Source organism: Hemitrygon akajei, chromosome 5, assembly GCF_048418815.1.
Source record: "Hemitrygon akajei chromosome 5, sHemAka1.3, whole genome shotgun sequence".
Lineage (NCBI taxonomy): Eukaryota > Metazoa > Chordata > Chondrichthyes > Myliobatiformes > Dasyatidae > Hemitrygon > Hemitrygon akajei.
Window position 1 is genome coordinate 118,278,483 of NC_133128.1, and position 24,712 is coordinate 118,303,194.

The window sequence follows — 24,712 nt, forward strand, 5'->3', positions numbered from 1 at the left end:
TGCTCTTTTGCACAATTTATTTAATCATTTATTGTAACAGAATATATTTTATGTCTTGCACCGTACTGCTGCTACAAAACAACAAATTTCATGACATATGCCAGTGATAATAAACCTGTTTCTGATTCTGATTCTGACACGAAATTGGGTAAGACCTTCTGAAGGTCTGAGATCACCAGTTGCCTGAACTTAATGCAAGGTTCAAGGGAAGTGGGCTTTACAAGCTGAGCCATAGTTTAATTCCCCATCTCCTGCTGCTCTTGAGAAGGTGGTAGCAGGCCACTTTCATGAGCGTTACAATGTGGGCATACCCTCAAGGGTGCTAGAGAAAGAGTATCAGGATCTTGATCCAGTGATGGGGAACGAATGGTGATATATTTCCAATTCAGGGTAATATGTAGCTTGGAGGGCAACCTTTAGGTGGTAGTAGTGATCCCATAATTTTGTTGTCCTTGTCCTTCTAGCTCAGGAGTTAAAAGAAACATAGAAACATAGAAAACCTACAGTACAGTACAGGCCCTTCGGCCCACAAAGTTGTGCCAAACACGCCCCTACCTTAGAAATTACTGGTCTTACCTATAGCCCTCTATTTTACTAAGCTCCATGCACCTATCTAAAAGCCTCTTAAAAGACCCTATCGTATCCGCCTCCACCACCGTTGCTGGCAACCCATTCCTCGCACTCACCATTCTCTGAGTAAAAAACTTACCCTGACATCTCCTCTGTAGCTACACCCCAGCACTTTAAACCTGTGTCCTCTTTTAGCAACCATTTCAGCCCTGGGGAAAAGCCTCCGACTATCCACACATTCAATGCCTCCCATTATCTTGTACACCTCTATCAAGTCACCTCTCATCCTCCTTCACTCCAAAGAGAAAAGACTGAATTCACTCAACCTATCCTCGTAAAGCATGTTCCCCAATCCAGGCAACATCCTTGTAAACACGAGGAAATCTGCAGATGCTGGAAATTCAAACAACACACACAAAATGCTGGTGGAACACAGCAGGCCAGGCAGAATCTATAGGGAGAAGCACTGTCAACGTTTCGGGCCGAGACCCTCTGTCAGGACTAACCGAAAGGAAAGATAGCAAGAGATTTGAAAGTAGTGGGGGGAGGGGGAAATCCGAAATGATAGGAGAAGACCGGAGGGGGTGGGATGAAGCTAAGAGCTGGAAAGGTGATTGGTGAAAGTGATACAGAGCTGGAGAAGGGAAAGGATCATGGGACGGGAGGCCTCAGGAGAAAGAAAGGGGGGGGGGGAAGCACCAGAGGGAGATGGAGAACAGGCAGAGTGATGGGCAGAGAGAGAGAAAAAACAAACAACTAAATAAGTCAGGGATGGGGTAAGAAGGGGAGGAGGGGCATTAACGGAAGTTAGAGAAGTCAATGTTCATGCCATCAGATTGGAGGTTACCCAGCCGGTATATAAGGTGTTGTTCCTCCAACCTGAGTTTGGATTCATTTTGACAGTAGAGGAGGCCATGGATAGACATATCAGAATGGGAATGGGACGTGAAATTAAAATGTGTGGCCACTGGGAGATCCTGCTTTCTCTGACGGACAGAGCGTAGGTGTTCAGCGAAACGGTCTCCCAGTCTGCGTCGGGTCTCACCAATATATAAAAGGCCACACCGGGAGCGCCGGACACAATATACCACACCAGCCGACTCACAGGTGAAGTGTCGCCTCACCTGGAAGGACTGTCTGGGGCCCTGAATGGTGGTGAGGGAGGAAGTGTAAGGGCAGGTGTCCTTGTAAATCTCCTCTGCACCCTTTCTATGGCTTCCACATCCTTCCTGTAGTGAGGCGACCAGAACTGAGCACAATACTCCAAGTGGGGTCTGATCAGGGTCTTATATAGCTGCAACATGACCTCTTGGCTCCTAAATTCTATTCCACGATTGATGAAGGCCAATAAACCATACACCTTCTTAACCACAGGGTCAACCTGTGCAGCTGCTTTGAGCGTCCTATGGACTCGGACCCCAAGATCCCTCTGATCCTCCACACTGCTAAGAGTCTTACCATTAATACTATATTCTGCCATCATATTTGACCTACCAAAATGAACCACTTCACACTTATCTGGGTTGAACTCCATCTGCCACTTCTCAGCACAGTTTTGCATCCTATCCATGTCCCGTAGTAACCTCTGACAGCCCTCCACACTATCCACAACACCTCCAACCTTTGTGTCATCAGCAAATTTATTAACCCATCCCTCCACTTCCTCATTCAGGTCATTTATAAAAATCATGAAGAGTAAGGGTCCCAGAGCAGATCCCTGAGGCACACCACTGGTCACTGACCTCCATGCAGAATATGACCCATCTACAACCACTCTTGGTTTCTGTGGACAAACCAGTTCTGGATCCACAAAGCAATGTCCCCTTGGATCCCATGCCTCCTTACTTTTTCAATAAGCCTTGCATGGGGTACCTTATCAAATGCCTTGCTGAAATCCATATACTTTACATCTACTGCTCTTCCTTCATCAATGTGTTTAGTCACATCCACAAAAAAATTCAATCAGGCTCGTAAGGCATGACCTGCCTTTGACAAAGCCATGCTGACTACTCCTAATCATATTTTGCCTCTCCAAATGTTCATAAATCCTGCCTCTCAGGATCTTCTCCATCAACTTACCAACCACTGAGGTAAGACTCACTGGTCTATAATTTCCTGGGCTATCTCTACTCCCTTTCTTGAATAAAGGAACAACATCCGCAACCCTCCAATCCTCCAAAACCTCTCCCGTCCCCATTGATGATGCAAAGATCATCGCCAGAAGCTCAGCAATCTTCTCCCTCACCCCCACCTGGGATACATCTCATCCAGTCCCAGCGACTTATCCAACTTGATGCTTTTCAAAAGCTCCAGCGTATCCTCTTTCTTAATATCTACATGCTCAAGCTTTTCAGTCTGCTGCAAGTCATCACTACAATCACCAAGATCCTTTTCCGTAGTGAATACTGAAGTAAAGTATTCATTAAGTACCTCTGCTATTTCCTCCGGTTCCATACACACTTTCCCACTGTTACATTTGATAGGTCCTATTCTTTCACATCCTATCCTCTTGCTCTTCACATACTTGTAGAATGCCTTGGGGTTTTCCTCAATTCTGCCTGCCAAGGCCTTCTCATGGCCCCTTCTGGTTCTCCTAATTTCCTTCTTAAGCTCCTTCCTAGTAGCCTTATAATCTTCTCGATCTCTAACATTACCTAACTCTCTGAACCTTTTGTAAGCTTTTCTTTTCTTCTTGACTAGATTTATTACAGCCTTTGTACACCACAGTTCCTGTACCCTACCATCACTTCCCTCTCCCATTGGAACATACCTATACAGAGTTCTACACAAATATCCCCTGAATATTTGCCACATTTCTTCCGTACTTTTCCCTGAGAACATCTGTTCCCAATTTAAGCCTCCTATTTCCTGCCTGATAGCCTCGTAATTCCCCTCACTCCAATTAAACATTTTTCTGACTTGTCTGTTCCTATTTCTCTCCAATGCTTTTGTAAAGGAGATAGAATTATGATCACTATCTGAAAAATGCTCTCTCACTGAGAGATTTGACACTTGACCAGGTTCATTTCCCAATACCAAATCAGGTACAGCCTTTCCACTTGTAGGCATATCTACACACTGTGTCAAGAAACTTCCTGAACACACCTAACAAACTCCACCCCATCTCAACCCCTTGCTCTAGGGAGATGCCAATCGACATTTGGGAAATTAAAATCTCCCATCACGACAACTCTGTTATTATTACACCTTTCCAGGATCTGTTTCCCTCTCTGCTCCTCGATATCCTTGTTACTATTAGGCGGCCTATAAAAAACACCCATTAAAGTTATTGACCCCTTCCTGTTCCTAACCTCCACCCAGAGAGACTCCGTAGACAATCCCTCCATGACGTCCACCTTTTCTGCAGCCATGACACTATCGCTGATCACAGTGCCATGTCCCCACCTCTTTTGCCTCCCTCCCTGTCCTTTCTGAAACATCTAAAACCTGGCACTTAAAGTAACTAATCCTATCCCTGAGCCATCTAAGTCTCTGTAATGGCCACCACATCATAGCTCCAAGTACTGATCCACGCTCTAAGCTCATCCGCTTTGTTCACAACACTCTTTGCATTAATATAGACACATCTCAAACCTTTGGTCTGAGCGTGTCCCTTCCCTATCACCTGCCTATCCTCCCTCTCACACTGTCTACAAGCTTTCTCTATTTGTGAGCTAACCTCCTTTTCCCTAGTCTCTTCGGTTCGGTTCCCACCCCCCAACAATTCTAGTTTAAACTCTCCCCAGTAGCCATAGCAAACCTCCCAGCCTGGATATTGCCCCCCCTGGGATTCAAGTGCAACCCGTCCTTTTTGTACAGGTCACACCTGCCCCAAAAGGGGTCCCAATGATCAAAAAATCTGAATCCCTGCCCCATGCTCCAATCCTTCAGCCACGCATTTATCCTCCACCTCATCCTATTTCTATTCTTACTGTCGTGTGGCACAGGCAGTAATCCCGAGATTACTACCTTTGTGATCCTGTTTCTCAACTTTCTTCCTAACTCCCTGTAGTCTTTATTTCAGGTCCTCTTCCCTTTCCTACCTATGCCATTGGTACCAATATGTACCACAACCTCTGGCTGTTCTCCCTCCCACCGCAGGATATCTTGGACATGATCTGAAACATCTTGGACCCTGGCACCTGGGAGGCAAACTACCATTTGAGTTTCTTTCCTGTGTCCACAGAATCGCCTGTCTGACCCCCTAACTATAGAGTCCCCTATCACTACTTCCTTCTTCTTCCCTTTCCCTACCCTTCTGAGCCACAGGGCCAGACTCTGTGGCAGAGACACGGCCACTGCCACTTCCCCCAGGTAGGCCGTGACCCCCAACAGTACTCAAACAGGAGTACTTATTGTGAAGGCGTACAGCCACAGGGGTACTCTCTAGTACCCGACTCTTCCCCTTCCCCCTCCTGACTGTGACCCACTTGTTAATCTCCTGTGGCCCTGGAGTGACCACCTGCCTGTAACTCCTTTCTGTCACCTCCTTGCTCTCCCTGCCCAGACGAAGGTCATCGAGCTGCAGCTCCAGTTCCCTAACTCAGTCCCTCAGGAGCTGCAGCTTGACACACCGGGTGCAAATATGTCCGTTCGGGAGGCTGGGAGACTCCAGGACTTTCCACATCTGACACCAAGCACAGAAAACTGGCCTCACACACATATTTCCTACCTCGCCTCGTCCCATTACCGCCTAAGCCTGTTGAGCCAAAGCCCTACCACTCTGCTGCCTCTCACTCCGCTGCCCAATGGATATGGCTGCCTTTTTAAACCTTTCGCGCTCTACTGGCTGATGTCATGCGCCTGCGCAGTCTCACCTCTCTTTAACCCCAAGTAGTAAAAAAACTCCCTTCGCTCCGAAAAATCAGCAGTTCACTCGCAGCCTTCTTGCCTTTTTATGCCATGGTCCAATATCATTAAGCAAGGGGTCCGTGGACCCAGGTTGGGAACCCATGTTTTAGCTGGTAGAGGTAGTGAGTTTGGAAGGTGCTGTCTCATGAGTTTTGAAGTGTTTCTTTCAGCATGGCATCTGGCAAAATCTCCTACGTCAAGACTGTCAGCGAGACCCAGTGCATCTCAGAAGCTGTCTCACTCAGACACCCTTCCACATGTGCACAGCTTTGATAGTGATGTAGACCTGTCTCCAGGCTCCTGAGCTGTCAAATATGTTATTGATATTGCAAGTCTGTGAACATTTTTGACACTGAGAAACAATTAAAACAACTGGATCCTTTTATAAAATGATGAAAATAATACTAAATATTGAAATTATTAGAAAAATGTTAAAATACTAAAAATATAATTCAAACAATTGAACTTAATGTAATTTGTTTAAACACGCTCCACCTACCCATCTCTTGGTTGTCAATTCCCCCTATTTAATGAGGTGCTATTTTTGCATCACCTCACACAAGTTCAATAAGTGGGCTTTCCACTCCAAGGGCTGGCTGGTCTGTGGAAGGTTGTGTTGTCTATCAGACTTCGTGGGGAGTGTAGTGATAATGTTCAGGGGCAACTTGCACCACGCGTGGTGGAACAGAAGCTGTTGCTGTTGGCTTTGGAAACTCCAGTGATTGACACCAGAACTCCCACGAGGAAATGTCAGGAAATGCTGGCGTTACTGCTGGTGTCGGGTCAGAAGGTTTGAACCATTAATGTTAGCCCTCAGCACTGACTTCAGCGAAACCTTGATACCTTATTCTTTCCAAAGCTAAACCTGGGAGTGAGTGGCACTCACTTTCAATCCATAAAATTGTCCATCTCTGCAATAATTTTCTCACATCCACCTTTGAAGTCCTTATCCACATGTTTGTAATACTCTAACCTCCCCCCCCAATAAATATTTGCTTTCACCATCATTATCCACACATCACTGGAATCAATTCCTCCAAAATCCTCAGTGCACTCCACTTCCCCTTTTCCACATTTTCCAAAATTCATGTTGACGTACCTAATCTTGCACAACTCCCATCAGTTATCACTCACCACTTGCCAACTTGTGTTCCACATTCCAAAAATCTCATTGTCATTAAATTGTGCCCCCCCCCCCATTAACCAGCCTCTCTCTCTCTATCTCCTTCTCTAACATACTCAAGTCAATAGACCCTCCCTGAGCTGGCTGAATACATATTCTTTGGGAATTATACTTCTGGCCTTCTGTGCCCAGTGTAGGTGACAGAACTTCAGCTATGTCCCATTCTCTGGAGCTCTTTCCTAAGCTCTCCACTTCACTTGGCACCTTTAAAAGCTTCTTTGACCAAAGCTTTCAGTCACCTCTCCTAATGGTCACTCAATGGCTCAAGATCCATTCTTTTATCTGGACTGTTGTACCTCACCGTGAACTACTTAGGGATTTGCTGTGTTAAAAACTTCCCAATATCTAAACTGAATTGTTTTGGAGCCTGTAATTGGCTCTGATCCATAAAAGGATGTTATAATTGTGTTCCAGAGCATCTTTATGCAGGTTTTTCTTATGATGCTTTGATTTCTCCAGATCTCATCACACTTCAACAAAGACTCTGCTTGCGTTTGAAGCTGAACACCTCTTAAGCTCACAGTATCACAGTACTACCCAAGTACCTGAATGTCTTTCCCTCTTCAGGCTGTGATTCACGTGATGCTCTGCTGAAGTTAAGAGCCCACACCACCCACACCAAGTTTTAATGAATGTTCCCGTTATCTGTAAAGATAACCATATCGCTATGCAACCGAACTATCAAGCACTTAGCACATGACCATGCTGTTTTCTATTTTGTAGAAGTGAACTCAGAAGCTGATAACAGCAACAAAGAAAAGCTAACAATATTTCTGCTTGAGCATTAGAGAGATATTCCAAGAGAACTGCATTGTAATGTAATTCCTTTTACAACTGAAGGATAGTGTAGAAAGGTGCTCGGAGTGTCACTGAGATGAGAAATGGCAAAAACTGAGACAGTTTGTCCATACTGGAAAAGGAGATTATGTACTTGTCTCCACAGTGGATAAGTGTTCTCCACAATCAAACTGCTGATTAAATGGTGAAAATAAGGCACAAACAACAATCAGTACTGTGTTCAATGTACACACTAAGAAGGTTATAGGAAACATGGAAGGTGTTGGATTGACTCCATTTTAATGAGATCATTTGCAAGACTGACATCAAAAAGGGGCAAAATGGATACATTTAAAAGAAACAGCATGGCGGTTTGCTGGTATCATTGGGAACATTCTGGAGCTAACTAAAATAAGCAAAAGGGGTTAATTAATGGTTAATTCATCTCTTTTGATATTAATGGGATTACTCTTTCAACAAATAAATCACCAGTTTGGTTACAGAGCAGCAGTGACTACAGTGATTGGCGAAGAAATAGTTGGGCATATTTTGAGCATGTGGTCAGTGGCACACGAGTGCAAGTTCTATCTCATTGTTTAATCTTTTCCTGCTGTATTCCTGCAGTTTAAATGCAAAACATATGCTGTTAGCAACTGATGGCACCGATATATTTTCCAACTATATTCCTTTGTATTTATTGTTCGATTGATTTGAATTGCAAACCAACTAAATATTTTTGACCAGATTTCCACAGAAAATATTTATAAAACATTGATGGTATAACATTACGATTTGTTCAAGGATTATGTATCCATATAAATTTAAAAAGCCATCTATAAAGAGTTGTTCTCATACCCAGTCATCATCATTATGTGTGATGTGGGCAGTCATGGTCTATGATTGTTCTACAGAAGTGGCTTGCCATTACCTTCTTCTGGGCAGAGTCTTTGCAGGATGGGTGATTACCAATACACTTCAGAGATTGTCTGCCTGGTGTCAGTGGTCGTATAACTGTCATAAGGAGACAGGAGGCTGGACCCAAGTGCAGGACACAGACACTGAAGTACTAGGGGCAGGACGGGAACAACTAAACGATAAACAAGAAGTGGTGACCGTGGTGTGCATGATGGATGTGATGTTCAAGGTGATACTGGGGTTCTGGGAGAGTCTTAGAATTCAGACAAGCAGAACAACCCCCCAACTCCACTCAGTCCCAGAGCCCCCTAAATACGCCACCAGCCGATGGGCATCAGGTGTGCCTCCTTGAGCCCCAACAAGCCACGATGATCCACAAGTGTGACTAATTGGGCTCAAGGGCAAAAGGAGGGACGGCTACAAGACCCAGAGTCCGGAGTCCGCGGACCAGATCAAGACCCGGAATGCGGTCTCTGGACCGGACCATAACACCGGATAATTTTGAAAACTCCGGTTTCGCATAAAAACAATAGGCGTCCACACTATGCGTTTTTGAAAATATCTCTATCCACATTGAAATGGAGATTTTGGCAAACCTCCTCTTACTGTGCATGTGCAGGGCACATCTACCAAAAACAAGTGACATGTTTGGTGTCGAATTTCGCCGTCAAAATGTGTGTTTGTGCAGTTACAGACTAGAAAAACTTAAAACAACGGAAAGCTGTTGGGTCTCGCGCGGGAGAACTTAAAAGTGAAAAAAAAAAACAAATACTGGAGCGTACGAAGGCAACCGACAGGGAGTTCACGGACAGTATGACCCGGCTGACGACAAACATTGAAAAACTGACTAACTCTGTTGCATTAATAAAGCACCTTGTTAAATGTGTAAAACATGTCTGTATCAGTGTTCTCTTGTATTTCCATACAATGTTCTATTAGGCTGTTACACATCTATTCTCAGAGAAGTACTTGCATAAATAGGTAAACCATCTTCATACAAGCAAGGACAGAAAACAGGGCAAAGTGAGTATACTTATTTATTCAGTAAGTTATGGGTCAAAGTATTTGGTGAGTACATTTCAAACTCTTCTGGCTTCAGTCTCATTGCCGTCTGTTCTGAAATTGTTAGGTTGCGTTCAAGAAAACAATGAAATAGCACGCTGCCATCTGATAGTGTTTTCAGATTTCTCCGGTTACTCCATCCACACTGATCTGCCTGAGCAAAAATACCCATCCTGGAAAGAGTTTCTGTAAAGCTCCAGTTTTGGGGGACAAAAATGCCGTATTAGTGTGGATGGAGGGTAAAAACGAAGAGAAAAAGCTTTGGTTACAGATTTATCCAGTGTAGTCTGGATGTAGCCTAAGGTTCTGAGCTAAACTCAGCGAAATGCAATTACAAAAGAAGGCAATTATGCTAGAAACGACACCTGATTAGGAGTTTGAGAAGATTTAGCGACCCTACCTCCAAGGAAAGGCCCTCTTCACATTACTGCCATCAAGGAGAAGGTACAGGAGCCTGAAGACACTCACTCAACATTTTAGGAACAGCTTTTTCCCCGATAACATCAGATTTCTGAATGGACAATAAACTAACCCATGAACACTACCTCATTATTTTTGCTCTCTATGTGTTTAATTTATATGTATATATAGTTATTTGTCATGTTGATTTATAGTATATTTTAATTTTTCTTCATTCTTCATCTGTTGGTGCAAAATCAGTGCAGTGAGAATAGTTCCAGGGATAGAGTCGTGTTCTTTGTGTGAGATATTTGTATTCTGGGAGACCTACAGGCTCCCAGATAATCAATAGGTACATTTAATATCAGAGAAATGTATACAATATGCATTGATTGATAATTCATGGCCTAAGGTAGAAGGAGTCAAAGTTAGAAAACCTAGCACATTTATTTTTCAACATAGTCCCCTCCTACATTTATACACTTAGTCCAGCAGTCGTGGAGCATACGGATCCCTTCTTTGTAGAAGTCGGTGCTTGTGGCCTAAGGTAGAAGGAGATGAGTTATACAGCTTTCATTACGTGCATGTACAGTTCAACTCTTGGAGTGATTATGCAGAAAGTCAGAAACTCATCTGCTCCTACCTTAGGCCGCAAACTTATCAATCACCCCTGCTGTGGACCACTTCTGGAGGTCCAAGACACCAACTTCTACAAAGAAGGATCTGTACGCTCCACGGTCGCTGGACTAAGTGTGTAAATGTAGGAAAAATAAATGTGCTACATTTTCTAAAATTGACTCCCTCCTTGGGCCACAAACTTATCAATCACCCCTCGTACATCCTGAAATTCTTTTTCTTCGCAAACATCCACAAAAACAGACGAGTGCCCCAAGGAATGAATGACAGGTGAATGTTAGAACCCCAAAGCCCCCTCCCAGCTCCCTCCCCATGCATAAGCAGCAGCAAAGCAATGACCACCCCCACCCACCAGCAAAATAGCATCTGCACCCTCCACCGAGCACTCAAGCATGCAGCAAAACAGAGACTTGCAGTACTCCAAAGACTACTCGTTCACCCGCTATTCGACATACCACAGGCTCTCATCACATCTCACCCGGTGCTCTAAGCTACAGCTCCTTACAAACTGTGTTAAGGTGCTGAAGCTGCAGCTCGATGACCTTCAGCTCACAGGAGGTATACAAGAATGATTCCGGGAATGAAAGGGCTATCGTCTGAGGAGTGCTTGATGGCTCTGGGCCAGTTCTCGCTGGAATTTATAAGAATGAGGGGGGATCTCATTGAAATCTATTGGATGTTGAAAGGCCTAGATAGAGTGCATGTGGAGAGGATGTTTACTATAATGGGGAACTAAGACTAGAGGTCACAGCCTCAGACTAGGGGGACAGTCACATAGAACGGAGATGAAAAGGAATTTGTTAAGCTAGAGGTTGGTGAATCTGTGGAATTCATTGCCACAGGCAGCTGTGGAGGCCAAGTCATTATGTGTATTTGAGCAGGTTCTTGATCCGTCAGAACAAGAAAAGATACAGGTGGAAGCCAGAAGAATGGGGTTGAGAGGGAAAATGGATCAGCCGTAATAAAATGGTGGAGTAGACTCAATTGCCAATTGGTCTAATTCTGTTCCTATGTTACTGTCTTATAGTCTTATATTTTATATATTGCACTGTACTGTTAACATAAAACAACAAATTTCATGATAGTGGTGAACTATTGGCACAGACGGTGAGGAGGCAAGGCTGGTTCAGTGGGTGAGCTGTGCTGGGGGATTTCAAGGCGTGATGTGTTTGTGTTTGAGCCGGGGAAGCAGATGGATTTCATAATCGCTGTCGGAAATGGAGTGAGCAATTTGGAGAGGAGTCGAAGCGGAAAAGTTTCGACGCCCGTCCGCCTAACCCAAGTGCGAGGTTGGATTGCTCCAAGTGCCGAGCGGATTTGGTGAGATGGAGAGTGGCTTCGGGCTGGGCGGTCCTGGCGTATCAGGGCGCCGGGATCCAGGTCCTAGAACATGGCACTGCTCACTGCTTGAACAATTTAAACACTGGTCGGTCCAGATAGGCTAGAAAGCCAGATTGTCTGGTACGGAGGCGAGGATCCAGTCGATTTCACTCGCTCTCCCACAAATATTTATTCCTTTCTCCGTGGCGCCGAGGCTGTGTGTTTCTACCCCGCTGGTGTGAAGAACTGCGGACCAGGTCTTTGGGCCTACTCCGGCAGCTCCTGGAATGATTCTGGGACTCAGTCTGGTTTGGGATGCTGTTGGAATGCTTCTATTATTTGGATGATGTGTATGATTTTTTATCTCTTTCTCTGTGCAGTGGCTTTTGGTCTTTTTTTTATTGGGTTATTCGGCTCTCTTGATTTGTGACTGCCTGTAAGCAGATCGATTTCAAGATCTATAATTTATACATTCTTTGATAATAAATATACTTTGAATCTTTGACATATGTCAGTCATAATAACCCTGATTCTGACACGGATTCTGATTTTGAGGTGCACGGATAAGAAAGGCTGAGGGGGATACAGGTCAAACACAAGCGAATTGGATTAGATCGGACAGACAGACAGTAGATGAGTTGGTCTTAAGGGCTACACGCATGCACGCACGCATGCACATGTTATTTCCTTATTCTATAACTCCATAACTCCCCAAACGTCTCTGCATGAAAGTTCACCAATATCGCAATTGCTTTGGCAGGTTGATGCTCAGTCGAACATCGTACACCCAAAGGGCTGTGGAGGAAAGTTAGAGAGTGCAGAACTCTCAGAACCTCACTGAGATGACCCTCCTGGTGTCAGCAATCTAACAAGGCAGGCCCTCTGCCAACCCAGCATGGATGCCTCAGCTTTCAAAATTCCGAGGTGAAAATGACATTGGAAGGAGTTCAAAGGCCTGGCCACAGACAGCAAGGCAATCTCAGTGTTTTTGTTATCGTTACTCATCCTGACTCATCCCACATCCTTCAGCCCCTTGAAGTTATACTCAGTGGCAACTTTATTACGTTCCTCCTAGACCTAATAAAGCGGCTGCTAAGTGTATGTTCGTGGTCTTCTGCTGCTGTAGCCCATCCACCTCAAGGTTTGACGTGTTGTACACTTAAAGATGCTCTCTTGCGCACCAATGTTGTAACATGTGGTTATGTGAGTTACTGTTGTCTTCCTGTCAGCTTAAACCAGCCTGGCCATTCTCATCTGACCTCTCTCATTAACAAGGTGTTTTCATCCACACAGCTGCTGGTCACTGGATGACTTCTTGTTTATCACACCATATTCTGTAAACTCTAGCGAATGTTCTGGTTGAAAATCCCAGGGTATCAACCATTTCTGAGATACACAAACCACCCATCTGGCACCAACAATCATTCCATGGTCAAAGTAACATAAATCACATTTCTCCCCCATTCTGATGTTTGGTCTGAACAACAGCTGAACCTCTCAATGTCTGCATTGAGTTGCTGCCACATGATTGGTTAATAGGATAATCGCATTAATGAGCAGGTGTACAGGTGTACCTAATAAAATGGCCATGTAGTGTTTTTTTAAACCCACCTAACTTCAGTGTGTGGAAGCTTTAGAGAGGGTGCAGCCTGGAATAGAGAGCATGTCATATGAAGATAGGTTGAGTGAGTTAGGGCTTTCCTCTCTGGAATAAAGGAGGATGAGAGGTGACTTGAAAGAGATCTACAAGATGTTAAGAGGCATCGATCAAGTGGACAGCCAGAGACTTTTTCCCAGGCCATAAGTGGCTAACACAAGCTGGCAAAATCTTAACACAATTGGAGAAAAGTATAGGGGGGATATCAGCGGTAGGTTTTTTGACACGCAGAGTGGTGAGTGCATTGGAATGCCCTGTCAGGAGTGGGTGTTGGGGCAGGTACATCAGGAATACTTAAGAAACTCCTTGGTAGGCAAATGGACAATAGAAAAATGGAGGACTATGTGTGAGGAAGAGGTTAAATTGATCTTAGAGTTTAAGAGGTTGTCCCACCATCGTGGGCCAAAGGGCCTGTTCTGTGTGGTTATGTTCTATGTTCTATAGTTACATGTTTCCTCAGCCACCTCCCCACTTTCTGGAGTTCTGAGTCCATTCATTTCCCCTAGAAAGTCCATCCTAGCATTTATCTTTGCAGGTGGAACAGGTGCTACACTTGCCCCTACACATCCTCCCTCACTCCCATTCAGTGTCACAAATGTCCTTCCAGGTGAGATGATACTTCACTTGGTATCTGTTGGGGTCATCTAGTGTACCTTGTGCCTGTCGTTCTGGCCTCTTCTACATCAGCGAGACCAAACGCAGATTATGGGAATTGCTTCATTGAGCACCTTTGATCTGCCTGTCTCAAAAGGCAGAATCACCTGGTGGCCCACCATTTTAATTCACCCTCCCATCCCCATTCTGACAGGTCGATCCATGGTCTCCACTATTGCCATGATGAGGACAAACTCGGGTTGTAAGAGTGACCCTTCAGAATCTGTCAGGTTAGCCTCCAACCTGATGGCATGTGCATTAGTTTCTCCAACTTCTGGTAATCTCTCCACTCCCCTTTCCCGTCTCTCTTTGTCCTGTGACGAGATCTGAAGGATTATTAAATATGGACTGTTCCTTTAAAAGGGAGTGTAGAGAGTGTGTGCTATTTCAAAGATGAGAGAGAGAGCAACGAACAGCTCGTGAGTTGCCTTGGAAACTGAAGGGCGGAGCTATATGATGGACAGCTGGTGTTCAGCAGCTGTGGAATATCTACAAGGTCAACTGGCTTTGTAATCAGACACACAGAAGACACTGACGAAACGGACACTGGATGAGATTTGTGCGCCCATGACAAGGGTGGGTTTTTCTCAGTGTGGAAAAGGGTTGACCGGTGGACAGCTATCAGTGTGTTTAACCGGGTTGATAGCTCTACCGCGTGAAAACGGCACTCTGTTGGTCACAGTCGGTGACTTTAATAAGTTTCTGGAGCAGGGGGACAACGTGGAAAATTCGATGGCATCGGTACTAGGAAAACAAAGCATCTCCCTCTCTCTCCAATCTACTCAGTTCAATATCCAGAACTGAACTGACTTCATACCAATACCATCGTAGGGCTATCATTTATCTCCTGAGCTGGGAGAAGTTTGGGAACTTTACTTACTCACTTATAATTGCATAAACTCTGCTAACTTGTTTACCTTATCTTGTTTTATATTACTTTATCACATAGTTACTAATAAAATAGTGTTTATAATGGAAAACTCAGACTCCAGGTGTGTCCATTTCTGCTGGTCCTTTTTAACCCGTTATGGGGTACGTAACAGTCCATTCCCCATTCTGGTTCCGCTCTCACCCCTTCTCTTTTCCTCACCTGCCCAACAGCTCCCTCTGGTTCCCCACCTCCTTCCCTTTCCTCCATTGCCCATCATCCTCTCCGTCATGTCAATTATCTTAGGGATGGAATGGAAGCACCGTGTTCATTAGAATTGCTGTTCACCATCTGCAATCACCGATCAGGGTTCGATTCCCACCACTGTCTCTAAGGATATTTTGGCATTCTCTACATGCCCACGTGGGTTTCCCCAGGTGCTCCAGTTTCAGAGACGTATAAGTTAGTGAGTTGTGGGCATGTTGTGTTGGCACCGGAATGTGTGGCGACACCTGAAGGCTGCCCCCAGCACACACTTTCGATTGTGTTAGTTATTGATGCAATCAACACATTTTGCTGAACGTTCCCATGTACATGCAACAAATAAAGCTGGTCTTATAATTTTATCTTATATTATGCAAGGATAGAGTCCTTGTAGTCAGCCAAATAAAATTTATTAACATAAATGCAGTTACAGTAAATATCAAGTTAACAAAGAATGCATTGCAACATAAACAACAGGTCTTCCAGTTCAGCCTTCGGAATGGCATCTTCTCCATCTCCCCAAACAGGTCAATATCTTTATCTGATGATGTTATTCCAGACGGTGCTGGTGAACCGCCCACAATGAGAGGGTTAATGTATAAGGCTCTGGGCCTGTACTCACCAGAGTTTCGAAGAATGAAGGGGATCCATTTTGAAGAATGAGGGGTCCTTGTACACTAAGACTGTGCCCAAGGACATCCCTTTTGAATAGAAATGAAGAGGAATAGATAGGGTGGTGAATCTATTACTACACATGGTTGTGGAGGCCAAGTCACTGGGTATATTTAAAACAGAGTTTGATCAGTTCTTGAGTAGTTAAAGGTTATGTGCAGAAGGCAGGAGAATGGGGAAGAAATAGAACAGCCATGATGGAATGGCAGAGCAGCCTGCATGGGCTGAATGGCCTGGGTTATGAAATTTGAAATTGCATAGACAAATAAATACTGAAAAGGAAGGAAGGTAAAGTTGCTTACAGTCCTGAATGGAGATGTGTTGTCAAAGCAAAGCTGAAGCTTCTTCACCAATCTTCCCAGAAACAGGAGGATGAAACAGACAATATACAACACAGAAAAGGCCTTTCAGTCCATGATGTTGTGCTGACCATTTCTCCTACTCCAAGATTAATCTCATCCCACATACTCTCCATTTTTCTTCCACGGGACGTTGCCACATTCACCGTAATGACTAAAACAATGCCAGGGATAAAAAAAATGTAGCTTAAAAAGTGCAGACATATATTGTTCTACTGTCTGCCCACACCAGGTTAGAGTCAATGCCTCGATTTGATGATGCTGAGTTATGGAATAGTTCTTAATCAATCTACCAATCTTCAACCGGTGTGCAAATATTTCTTCCTCATTCAGAAAGCTAGCATCAGCTTGGCTGCCCAAATGGCCTGTTCCACAGTGCTAACATTCTGGGTGAAGCCAGTAGTCCTTGCTGTTCGTTTTCCATCACCAAATATCATATAATGCACCAGATGCAGATGAAAATATCAAAGCGAGAGGTGTCATTGGGAGAGCAGAGATGAAACCATTCAAATCATATTATTATTGATCATCAGAACACTCAATGTGCTGGAGGAGCACAGCAGGTCAGGCAGCATCTATAGATGGAAATAAACAGTCGACATTTCAGGCTGAGACCCTTCATCAGATCTGGATGGATAGGGTGAAGAAATCAGAATAAAAATGTAGGGGAGGGGAGAGAGGAAGAAGTACAAGGTGGCAGGTGATAGGTGAAGCTGGGAGAGGGGGAAGGGCTGAAGTAAAGAGCATTCTCGATCTCTCTATCTCTGGAGTTAGCCTATCTACTGATATCTCTTATAAACCCACTGACTCTCACATCTATCTTGACTGTACCTCTTCCCACCCTGTTGCTCGTAAAATTGCCATTCCCTTTTCTTAGTTCCTCTGTCTCTGCTGCATCTGTTCTCAGGATGAGGGTTTTCATTCCAGCACTAATGAGATGTCCTCCTTCTTCAAAGAAAGGGAATTCCCTTCCTCCACAGTCAATGCCGCCCTCAACTGCATCTCTTCCATTTCAGGCACACCTGCTCTCACCCCACCGGGGATAGGGTCCTTCTTGTCCTCACCTACCACCCCACTAGCCTCCGTGCTCTGCCATCTTCAGTGGGATCCCACAACCAAACACACCATTCTCTGCATTCTGCAGGGCCGCTCCCTAGACGACTTTCTTGTCCACTCATGCCTCCCCAATGATCTCATTCCTGGCACTTATCCTTGCAAGTGGAACAAGTCCCAGTCCTGACCCTACACCTTCTCCCTCACCACCATTCAGGGCCCCAACCAGTCCCTCCAGGTGAGCTGACACTTCACCTGCAAGTCTGTTGGGCTCATCTGCTGTATCTGGTGCTCCTGGTGTGGCCTCCTGGAAATCGGTGAGAGCCAACACAGATTGTGAGACCGTTTCGCCAAGCCCTTCGCTCCCTCTGCCACGTAAAGCGGGATTTTTCGGTAGTCACCCACTGCAATTCTATTTCCCATTCCCATTCCGACGTGTCTGTCCATGGCCTCCTCTACTGCCACAATGAGGCCACTCTCAGGTTGGAGGATATATTCTGTCTGGGTAGCCTCCAACCCGATGGCATGAACACTGATTTCTCAAAACTCCAGTAAATGCCCCCCCCCCCCGCCTCTCCCTCACCATTCCCCACTCTTGTTTCCCTCTCACAACTTATTTCCTTACCTGCCCGTCACCTCCCTCTGGTGCTCCTCCCCTTTCCCTTTCTTCCAGGGCAGATTCGCCCTTCTCCAGCCCTGTACCTCTTCTGTCAATCAACTTCCCAGCTCTTTACTACACCCCTCCCCCCTTCCTGGTTTCACCTAACACTTGCCACCTTGTACTTCTTCCTCTCCTCTCTGCAACCTCTTAGTCTGACTCCTCCCCCCTTCCTTTCTAGTCCTGGTGAAGGGTCTTGGACTGAAATGTCGACTGTTTACTCTTTTCCAAAGATGCTGCCTGACCTGCTGAGCTCCTCCAGCATTTTGTGTGTATTGCGCTAGATTTTCAGCATCTGCAGAATCTCTTGGGTTTATTGACCATCAAACTAAATAACAGCAAAGAATAACATCCCACACAATAATGGTTCCAACATCGTATTTAAGCTTCTAGTTCAACAACATTTTGATTGGATGAGATTCCACCATCGCAGGCAGTCTATATTGCAGAGGAAACGAATCCAGATTCAGAGGAAGTGGACACAGATCGCTTATAATGTGCCTTTGCATGTTGACCAATAAGTCCTTTATCTGCCAAGAGGTTGAGTAAGTTCCTCCGGAATTTGAGCCCAATGAAGCCGTATAAGATTGGATTAATGCAGCAGTGCAGGAATCCCAGAATCCGAGTCACAGACAGAGCCCGGTCGATGTGATTGCGCCTGTCACAAGTCTCGGCGATGAGCTTGCTTCTCATCAGAGTGTCAACAAACACGATGATATTGTGGGGCAGCCAGCAAATGAGAAATGCAAGCACCACGGCGATAATGACCTTCATGGCTTTCTGCTTCTGGAAACCCTTTGTCTGACACAGTCTGTGGATGGTGACGCTGTAGCAGAAGACCATGACACCCAGTGGGATGAGGAACCCAATGATGTGACGCAAGAACCTGGTGCTGTTTTTCCAGATTGCGATGGATTCACCCTCCAGTAACTCGTAACACAGGAGTCTTCCATCGTAGTGGAACTTGCCCTTGTAGAGGATGGGTAAAGACAGGAGAACAGCCAGCACCCACACAACAACACAGACCAGTTTGATCAGGAATGGCCGCTTCTGTCTGTGGGACCGGGCAGAGTGGACAATGGCGAGGTAACGGTCAACACTGATGCAGGCCAGCAACAGGATGCCACTGTAAAAGTTCACTTCCTGGAGCATGCTGACAACCTTACACATGGCATCTCCAAACACCCACCCAGATGTGGCATCCACTGCCCAGAAGGGCAGAGAGATGGCAAAGAGCAGGTCAGCCATGGCCAGATGGAGCAGGTAGACGTCTGTGGAGGATGTAGAGCGCCGATTGTGAAGAATGACGATCATCACCACCAGGTTCCCTGTCACAGCGAGGAAACACACCAGGCTGTAGACAATGGCCAACATGACATTGACCCAGTTTCCAAAATTTACAGTGCGGCAAGGACTGGCGCTCTGATCAGTAAATACAGGTTCTATGTCTGTGTAATTATCAAACATATCCCCAAAGTCTATATCATCGAAATCAAAGTTCAGGACATCCATCCCTGAAAGAAACACAGAAATACATCATAAATACAAGTGATTCTGCAGAGGCTGGAAATCTTGGGCAACAGCACACAAAATGATTGAGGAACTCAGTAGTTCAGGCAACATCTACGGAAGGGAATAAACAGTCAATGATTTGGGCTGAGCCCGTTCGTCTGACTGGAAAGGAATGTGTTGAACAAGTATTAGAAGGTGGTGGGGGGAAGGGAGAGGAGTACAAGCTGAGACCAGGTGAGGGGGAAGCTGAGGGAGATAGGTGAGAGCAGGTGAGGAGGAAGCTGGGTGGTAGGGGATGGGAGATGAAGTAAGAGCTAGCAGGTGATAATGTGAAAGAGGTAAGGAGCTGAAAATGAGGAAGATATCTGATAGGAGAGGAGAGAGGGGAGAAAGGGAAAGAAGAGGGCCACCCATGGGAGGTGATGAGCAGCTGAGGAGAAGAGAAGAGGTAAGAGGGGAGCTAGAAAGGGGACTGGAAAGATAGAGATAGGAGTGGGGGAGAAATTAGTGAAATCAATGCTTTTGTTCCAGTTGCTACCATCTGGGAAATGGTACTGCAGCATAAAAGCCAGGACCAACAGGACAACTTCTTCCACCAGGCCATCACACTGCTTAGCTCACGCTGACACAACTGTATTTCTATGTTATATTGACTATCCTGTTGTACATACTATTTATTATAAATTACTATAAATCGCACATTTAGATGGAAACATAACGTAAAGATATTTACTCCTCATGTATATGAAGGACGTAAGTAATAAAGTCAATTCAATTCAATTGTGCTATCAGGTTGGAGGTTACCCAAATAGACTGAGAGTTGTTGGTCCTCCAACAAGAAAGGGTGAGAAGGTGGCATAACTGCGTAATGGTTAGCACAACACTTTACAGTACCGGTGATCCAGGTTCAATTCATGCCACTTCCCATCAGGAGCTTGTGTGCTCACTGTGTGACCAAGTGGGTTTCCTCTGGGTGCTCCAGTTACCTCTCGCAGTCCAAAGACATTCTGCTTGGCAGGTTAGTTGGTCATTGTAAATTTTCCCATGATTAGGCTAGGATTAAATTGGTGGGTTGCTGGGTGACGCGGCTTGAAGGGCCTATTCTGAGCCGAGTCTCAATAAATAAGTAAACAACCTTGTCTTATCTTGGTAGTAGAGGAGGTTGTGGACCAACATGTCAGAATGGGAATGGGAAGTCAATTTGAAACGGGTAGGTACTGGGAAATTCTGCCTTGCGATCCTGCAGTTGACATTGGATCTCATTGAGGTAGAGGAGACCTCACCAAGAGCACTGGATACAGTCGATGACCCTGACAGGCTTGTAGGTGAGGTGTCTCCTCACCTAGAAGGAATGTTTGGGGCTCTGAGTTGTGGTGAAGGAGGAAGTAGAGGAGCAGGTGTAGCCTTTCAGAATCAGAATGAGAATCAGGTTTATTATTATTTACTTGTCGGGGAATTTGTTATTTTGCGACAGCAGGACAGTGCAACACATTAAAAAAATTACTGTAAATTATAAACACTAGAGGTTCTGTAGATGCTGGATATCTAGAGTAGCACACACGTCTGTGGAGAGGAATAAAGAATCGCCGTTTCAGGCCGAGACTGGAAAGGAAGGGGCAGAAGCCAGAATAAGATGGTGGGGGAGGGGAAGGAGTACAAGTTCTCAACACTTCGAGTGTGGTCTGACCAGTGCCTTATAGAGCCTGGCTCTTCATTTCACTTTGACTCTTTTCTCCTCTGCATAGATGCTGCCTGACCTGCCGAGTTCATCCAACATTTTGTGTGTTACCATAGGTTACAGTAAGAAATTCTGTACGTACAAAATGAATAGGTAGGGCAAAAAGAGAGCAAAATAGTGAGGTGGAAATCTGACGGTGAAGGGAAAGAAGCTCTTCCTAAAATGAGTGTGCGTTCTGGATTCAGGCTCCTGTACCTCCTCTCTGATGGTAATAATGAGAAGAGGATATGGTGGGGGTGCTTAACGGTGGATGCTGCTAGTTTGAGGCATCGCCTCAGTAGTGGGGAGGCTACTGCCCATGATGGAGCTGGGGGACTCAACAACCCTCTGCAGATTTTTCTGATCTAGTGCATCTGAGCCTCCAAACTAGACGGTGATGCAACCAGTTTGATGCTCTCCAACGGTACATCTCTAGAAATTTGATGGAGTCTTCAGTAACATAACAAATTTCCTCAAACTCCTAATGAAACATAGATTCTCCCCATGAACCGCATGATGATCTGGATTCCAAAGTCATGCGGGCAAGGGTTACTAGGTTGTGGGGGTGCTATGTTGGTGCCGGGGATGTGACAACATTACTGGGTTTCCCCCAGCTAAATCTTCACTGATTTGATTTGACGTAAGTGATGCATTTCACTGTATATTTTGATGTGCGTGTTTTTAAATATTTTTTTCCATGCTGGATAGGATAATAATGAGATGGAGTACAAAAAGAAGACAGAGTGCCCAGTGACAATGACCTTACCCCAATGACAGCAAAACAAAAGAGCTGGTCATTGACTTCAGGAAGGTGGGTGGGGGAGAGGCGGTCAGGGGCGCAGAATTTGCTCCACATTTACATCAACGGTACTGAGGTCAAGAAGGTTTAGAGTTTCTACTTATCTCATGCATCGCCGTCATTTACTGTAGTATACTTTCTCCAAGTATAGGGAGTGGTGGGTGTGTGGAACGTGTGTGGTGGGAGAGGCAGATACATTAGGGGACATTTAAGAGACTCTTAGATAGGCACATGGATGATTTAAAAAAATTGAGTGCTATGTGGGAGGGAAAGTTTAGATTGAACTTAGAGTAGGTTAAATAGTTGGCAGAAGGGACTTTACTGCACAGATATGTTTAATGAGCTATGTTCTTAAGAAAGTAATCAATTTAACTTTGACCATAACTCTGCATCACAGTAACCTGGGGGAGGAAGCAAAGGGAGAACACAGTGGAACAACAGGTAGATCCAGTGACCCAGGTTCGATCCCAATCTCCGATGCTCTCTGTGTGGAGTTTGCATGCTCTGTGAGGGCTCCCCCTATCCTGGGGGGTCTGATTTCCTCCCACATTCCAAAGCCATGCAGGGTAAATTGGCCACTGAAGTTTGCCCCCTAATGCATAGGTGAGGGGCAGAACTGATGGGAAGACTGGAAGCATTTGTGACAGGGAAACTAATTGGAGAGTGGCTTGGTCTGTGAGCTAGCACAGCTTTGATGGGCCGAACAAGAATCCTACAGAAGCAAATCAAAAACCTTTATCCCCTTGCTTTACAAAACTTAATCTGCCTCTGACCTAAAAATTAAGGTTTAAGATCTTTGCTTTAAAAAAAAACTTGATTTGTTACATGAACATCAAAACTTACGGTGAAATGTGTTGTTTTGTATCAATGACCAACACAGACCGAAAGCATGTTGGGGACAGCCTGCAATTGTCACCATGATTCATGGGCCAATATAGCATGCCCACAAGTCACTAACCCTTATCCGTATGTCTTTGGAATGTGGGAGGAAACCAGAGCACCCAGAGGAAACCTTCATATTCATAGGGAGAATGAACAAATTCCTTACAGGCAGTGGCAAGAATCGAACCCAAATCAGTGATCGCTGGTGCTGTAAAGTGATTGTGCTAACCACGGCACTATTAGGAATTTGCTGAGGTGTGCTGGTCAGGGGACGAGATACAACAGATAACAACAACATTCGAAATGATAACAAATAAAGAAATGTTTTTAAATGAACAATAAAGTATTACATTAATAGAAAAGCTAAAAAAGTTAGAGGTTAAAGGTTGGATGTGGAATAACATGTGCATAAATAATGGCAGGGGCTGAGGGGAGATCTGATTAGATTATGAGAGGCATTGATGGAGTAGATAGAGAGTAACTTCTCCCCATGGTTGAAATATCTAATAGCAGAGGGCAAGCATTTAAACAAAGATGGAGAAATTTCAAAGGAGATGTGAGGGGCAAGTTTTTTTCACACAGAGAGTGATGGGTGCCTGGCGTGGAGGTAGACACATGAGAGTTTGAAGAGACATTGAGATAGGCGCATGAACGTGAGGAAAAATAAAGGACATGGTCATCGTGTAGGCAGAAAGAATAAGTTAATTGTTTGATTACTCATTGAATTGGTTCAGCACAACATTGTGGGCCAAAGGGCCTGTTTCTGATGTACTGTTCTATGTTCTAAACGAATACCAGCATGTGTTTACAATGTAAACAGCATTATAAAATCATTGCATTATAGATGTTCACAGAAACTCTCACAAATCTCTACAGAATGCTGAAGAGGTCTGTCAATAAGTGGGATGATTAAAATCTGCTTACCTTACGACAGGAGTTTGATGTTTCCGACTTGCCGGTGTGAGGGTTAACTTATTCCTTTGCTCATCTAACTGGTAAGACACACACCGAGCCTTTGATGAGGTTTGTTTACAGGAATGTGTCAGTCGAACAATAACAACCGTCTGTAAACTGGTGAGGTATTGCAAGAAATGTTGAAAAGTGTCTACCTATGGGAAGAAACCAGGCAAATTTCACAGACTGGGAACTGCAAGAATGTGCGTCATCTGTATGGGTGAAATCAGGTTGTGACAGAACCAACCCAATTTGCAACATTATCTCTCCTTCCTGTTGTGTTCCTGTTGAATTGGGGTCATTGGTCAAAGCTGTTCAAATGCAAGTTGTTTTTTTATCAGAGACTCACATGCCCAGGGTGGAGCTGCATTACCATTCAAGAAAACAAACTTAAAATTGTTTATTTTATACATAAATTACATGTGTACAAAATAACCAACAAAGTAAATGACAAGTCTGGATAAGGTTCTTGATTAGTAAGGCCATCAAATGTTATGGGAAGAAGACGGGAGAATGGGCTGAGAGGGATAGTAAATCAGTCTTGATGATGGAATGGTGGAGGAGAATCGATGGGCCAAATGTCCTAGTTCTACTCCTATGTTGTATAATCTTCTCTGCTTATGATCCATCAAGACCTGTGTGGATGAGCATGTGTCTTCACATACCCAAACCAAAAGCCATGGATGAACCAGGAGATTCATAGTCTGCCAAAAGCTAGACCTGTGTCATTCGAGATTGGTTATCCAGAACTACACAAGAAGTCCAGGCAAGACCTACAGAAGGCTATTTTCAAAAAGCATTTCTGATTGCGGTTAGGGACAGAATTGGATGCACGTTAACTCTGGCAGGGTTTGCGGTGTATTACTTCCGAAAGAGTAAAAGCTAACACCGTGAATGGCTGCGATGCTTCATTCCCAGGTGAGTTCAATGCTCTTTACACACACTTTGAA

General features: G+C 44.8%; 1 protein-coding gene across 1 annotated transcript; it reads right to left on the minus strand.

Annotated features, from left to right (window-relative positions):
* Nucleotides 1-15,559: 15,559 nt before the first annotated feature.
* LOC140728103 (C-X-C chemokine receptor type 2-like) lies at nucleotides 15,560-23,962 on the minus strand. The gene is made up of 2 exons (XM_073046301.1): nucleotides 23,733-23,962; nucleotides 15,560-19,412 (listed from the first exon to the last, which is right to left on the minus strand). Exon 2 carries the CDS (start codon nucleotides 19,408-19,410, stop codon nucleotides 18,337-18,339), a length of 1,074 nt encoding a protein of 357 aa, XP_072902402.1. The 5' UTR covers nucleotides 19,411-19,412; nucleotides 23,733-23,962; the 3' UTR covers nucleotides 15,560-18,336.
* Nucleotides 23,963-24,712: the final 750 nt, after the last annotated feature.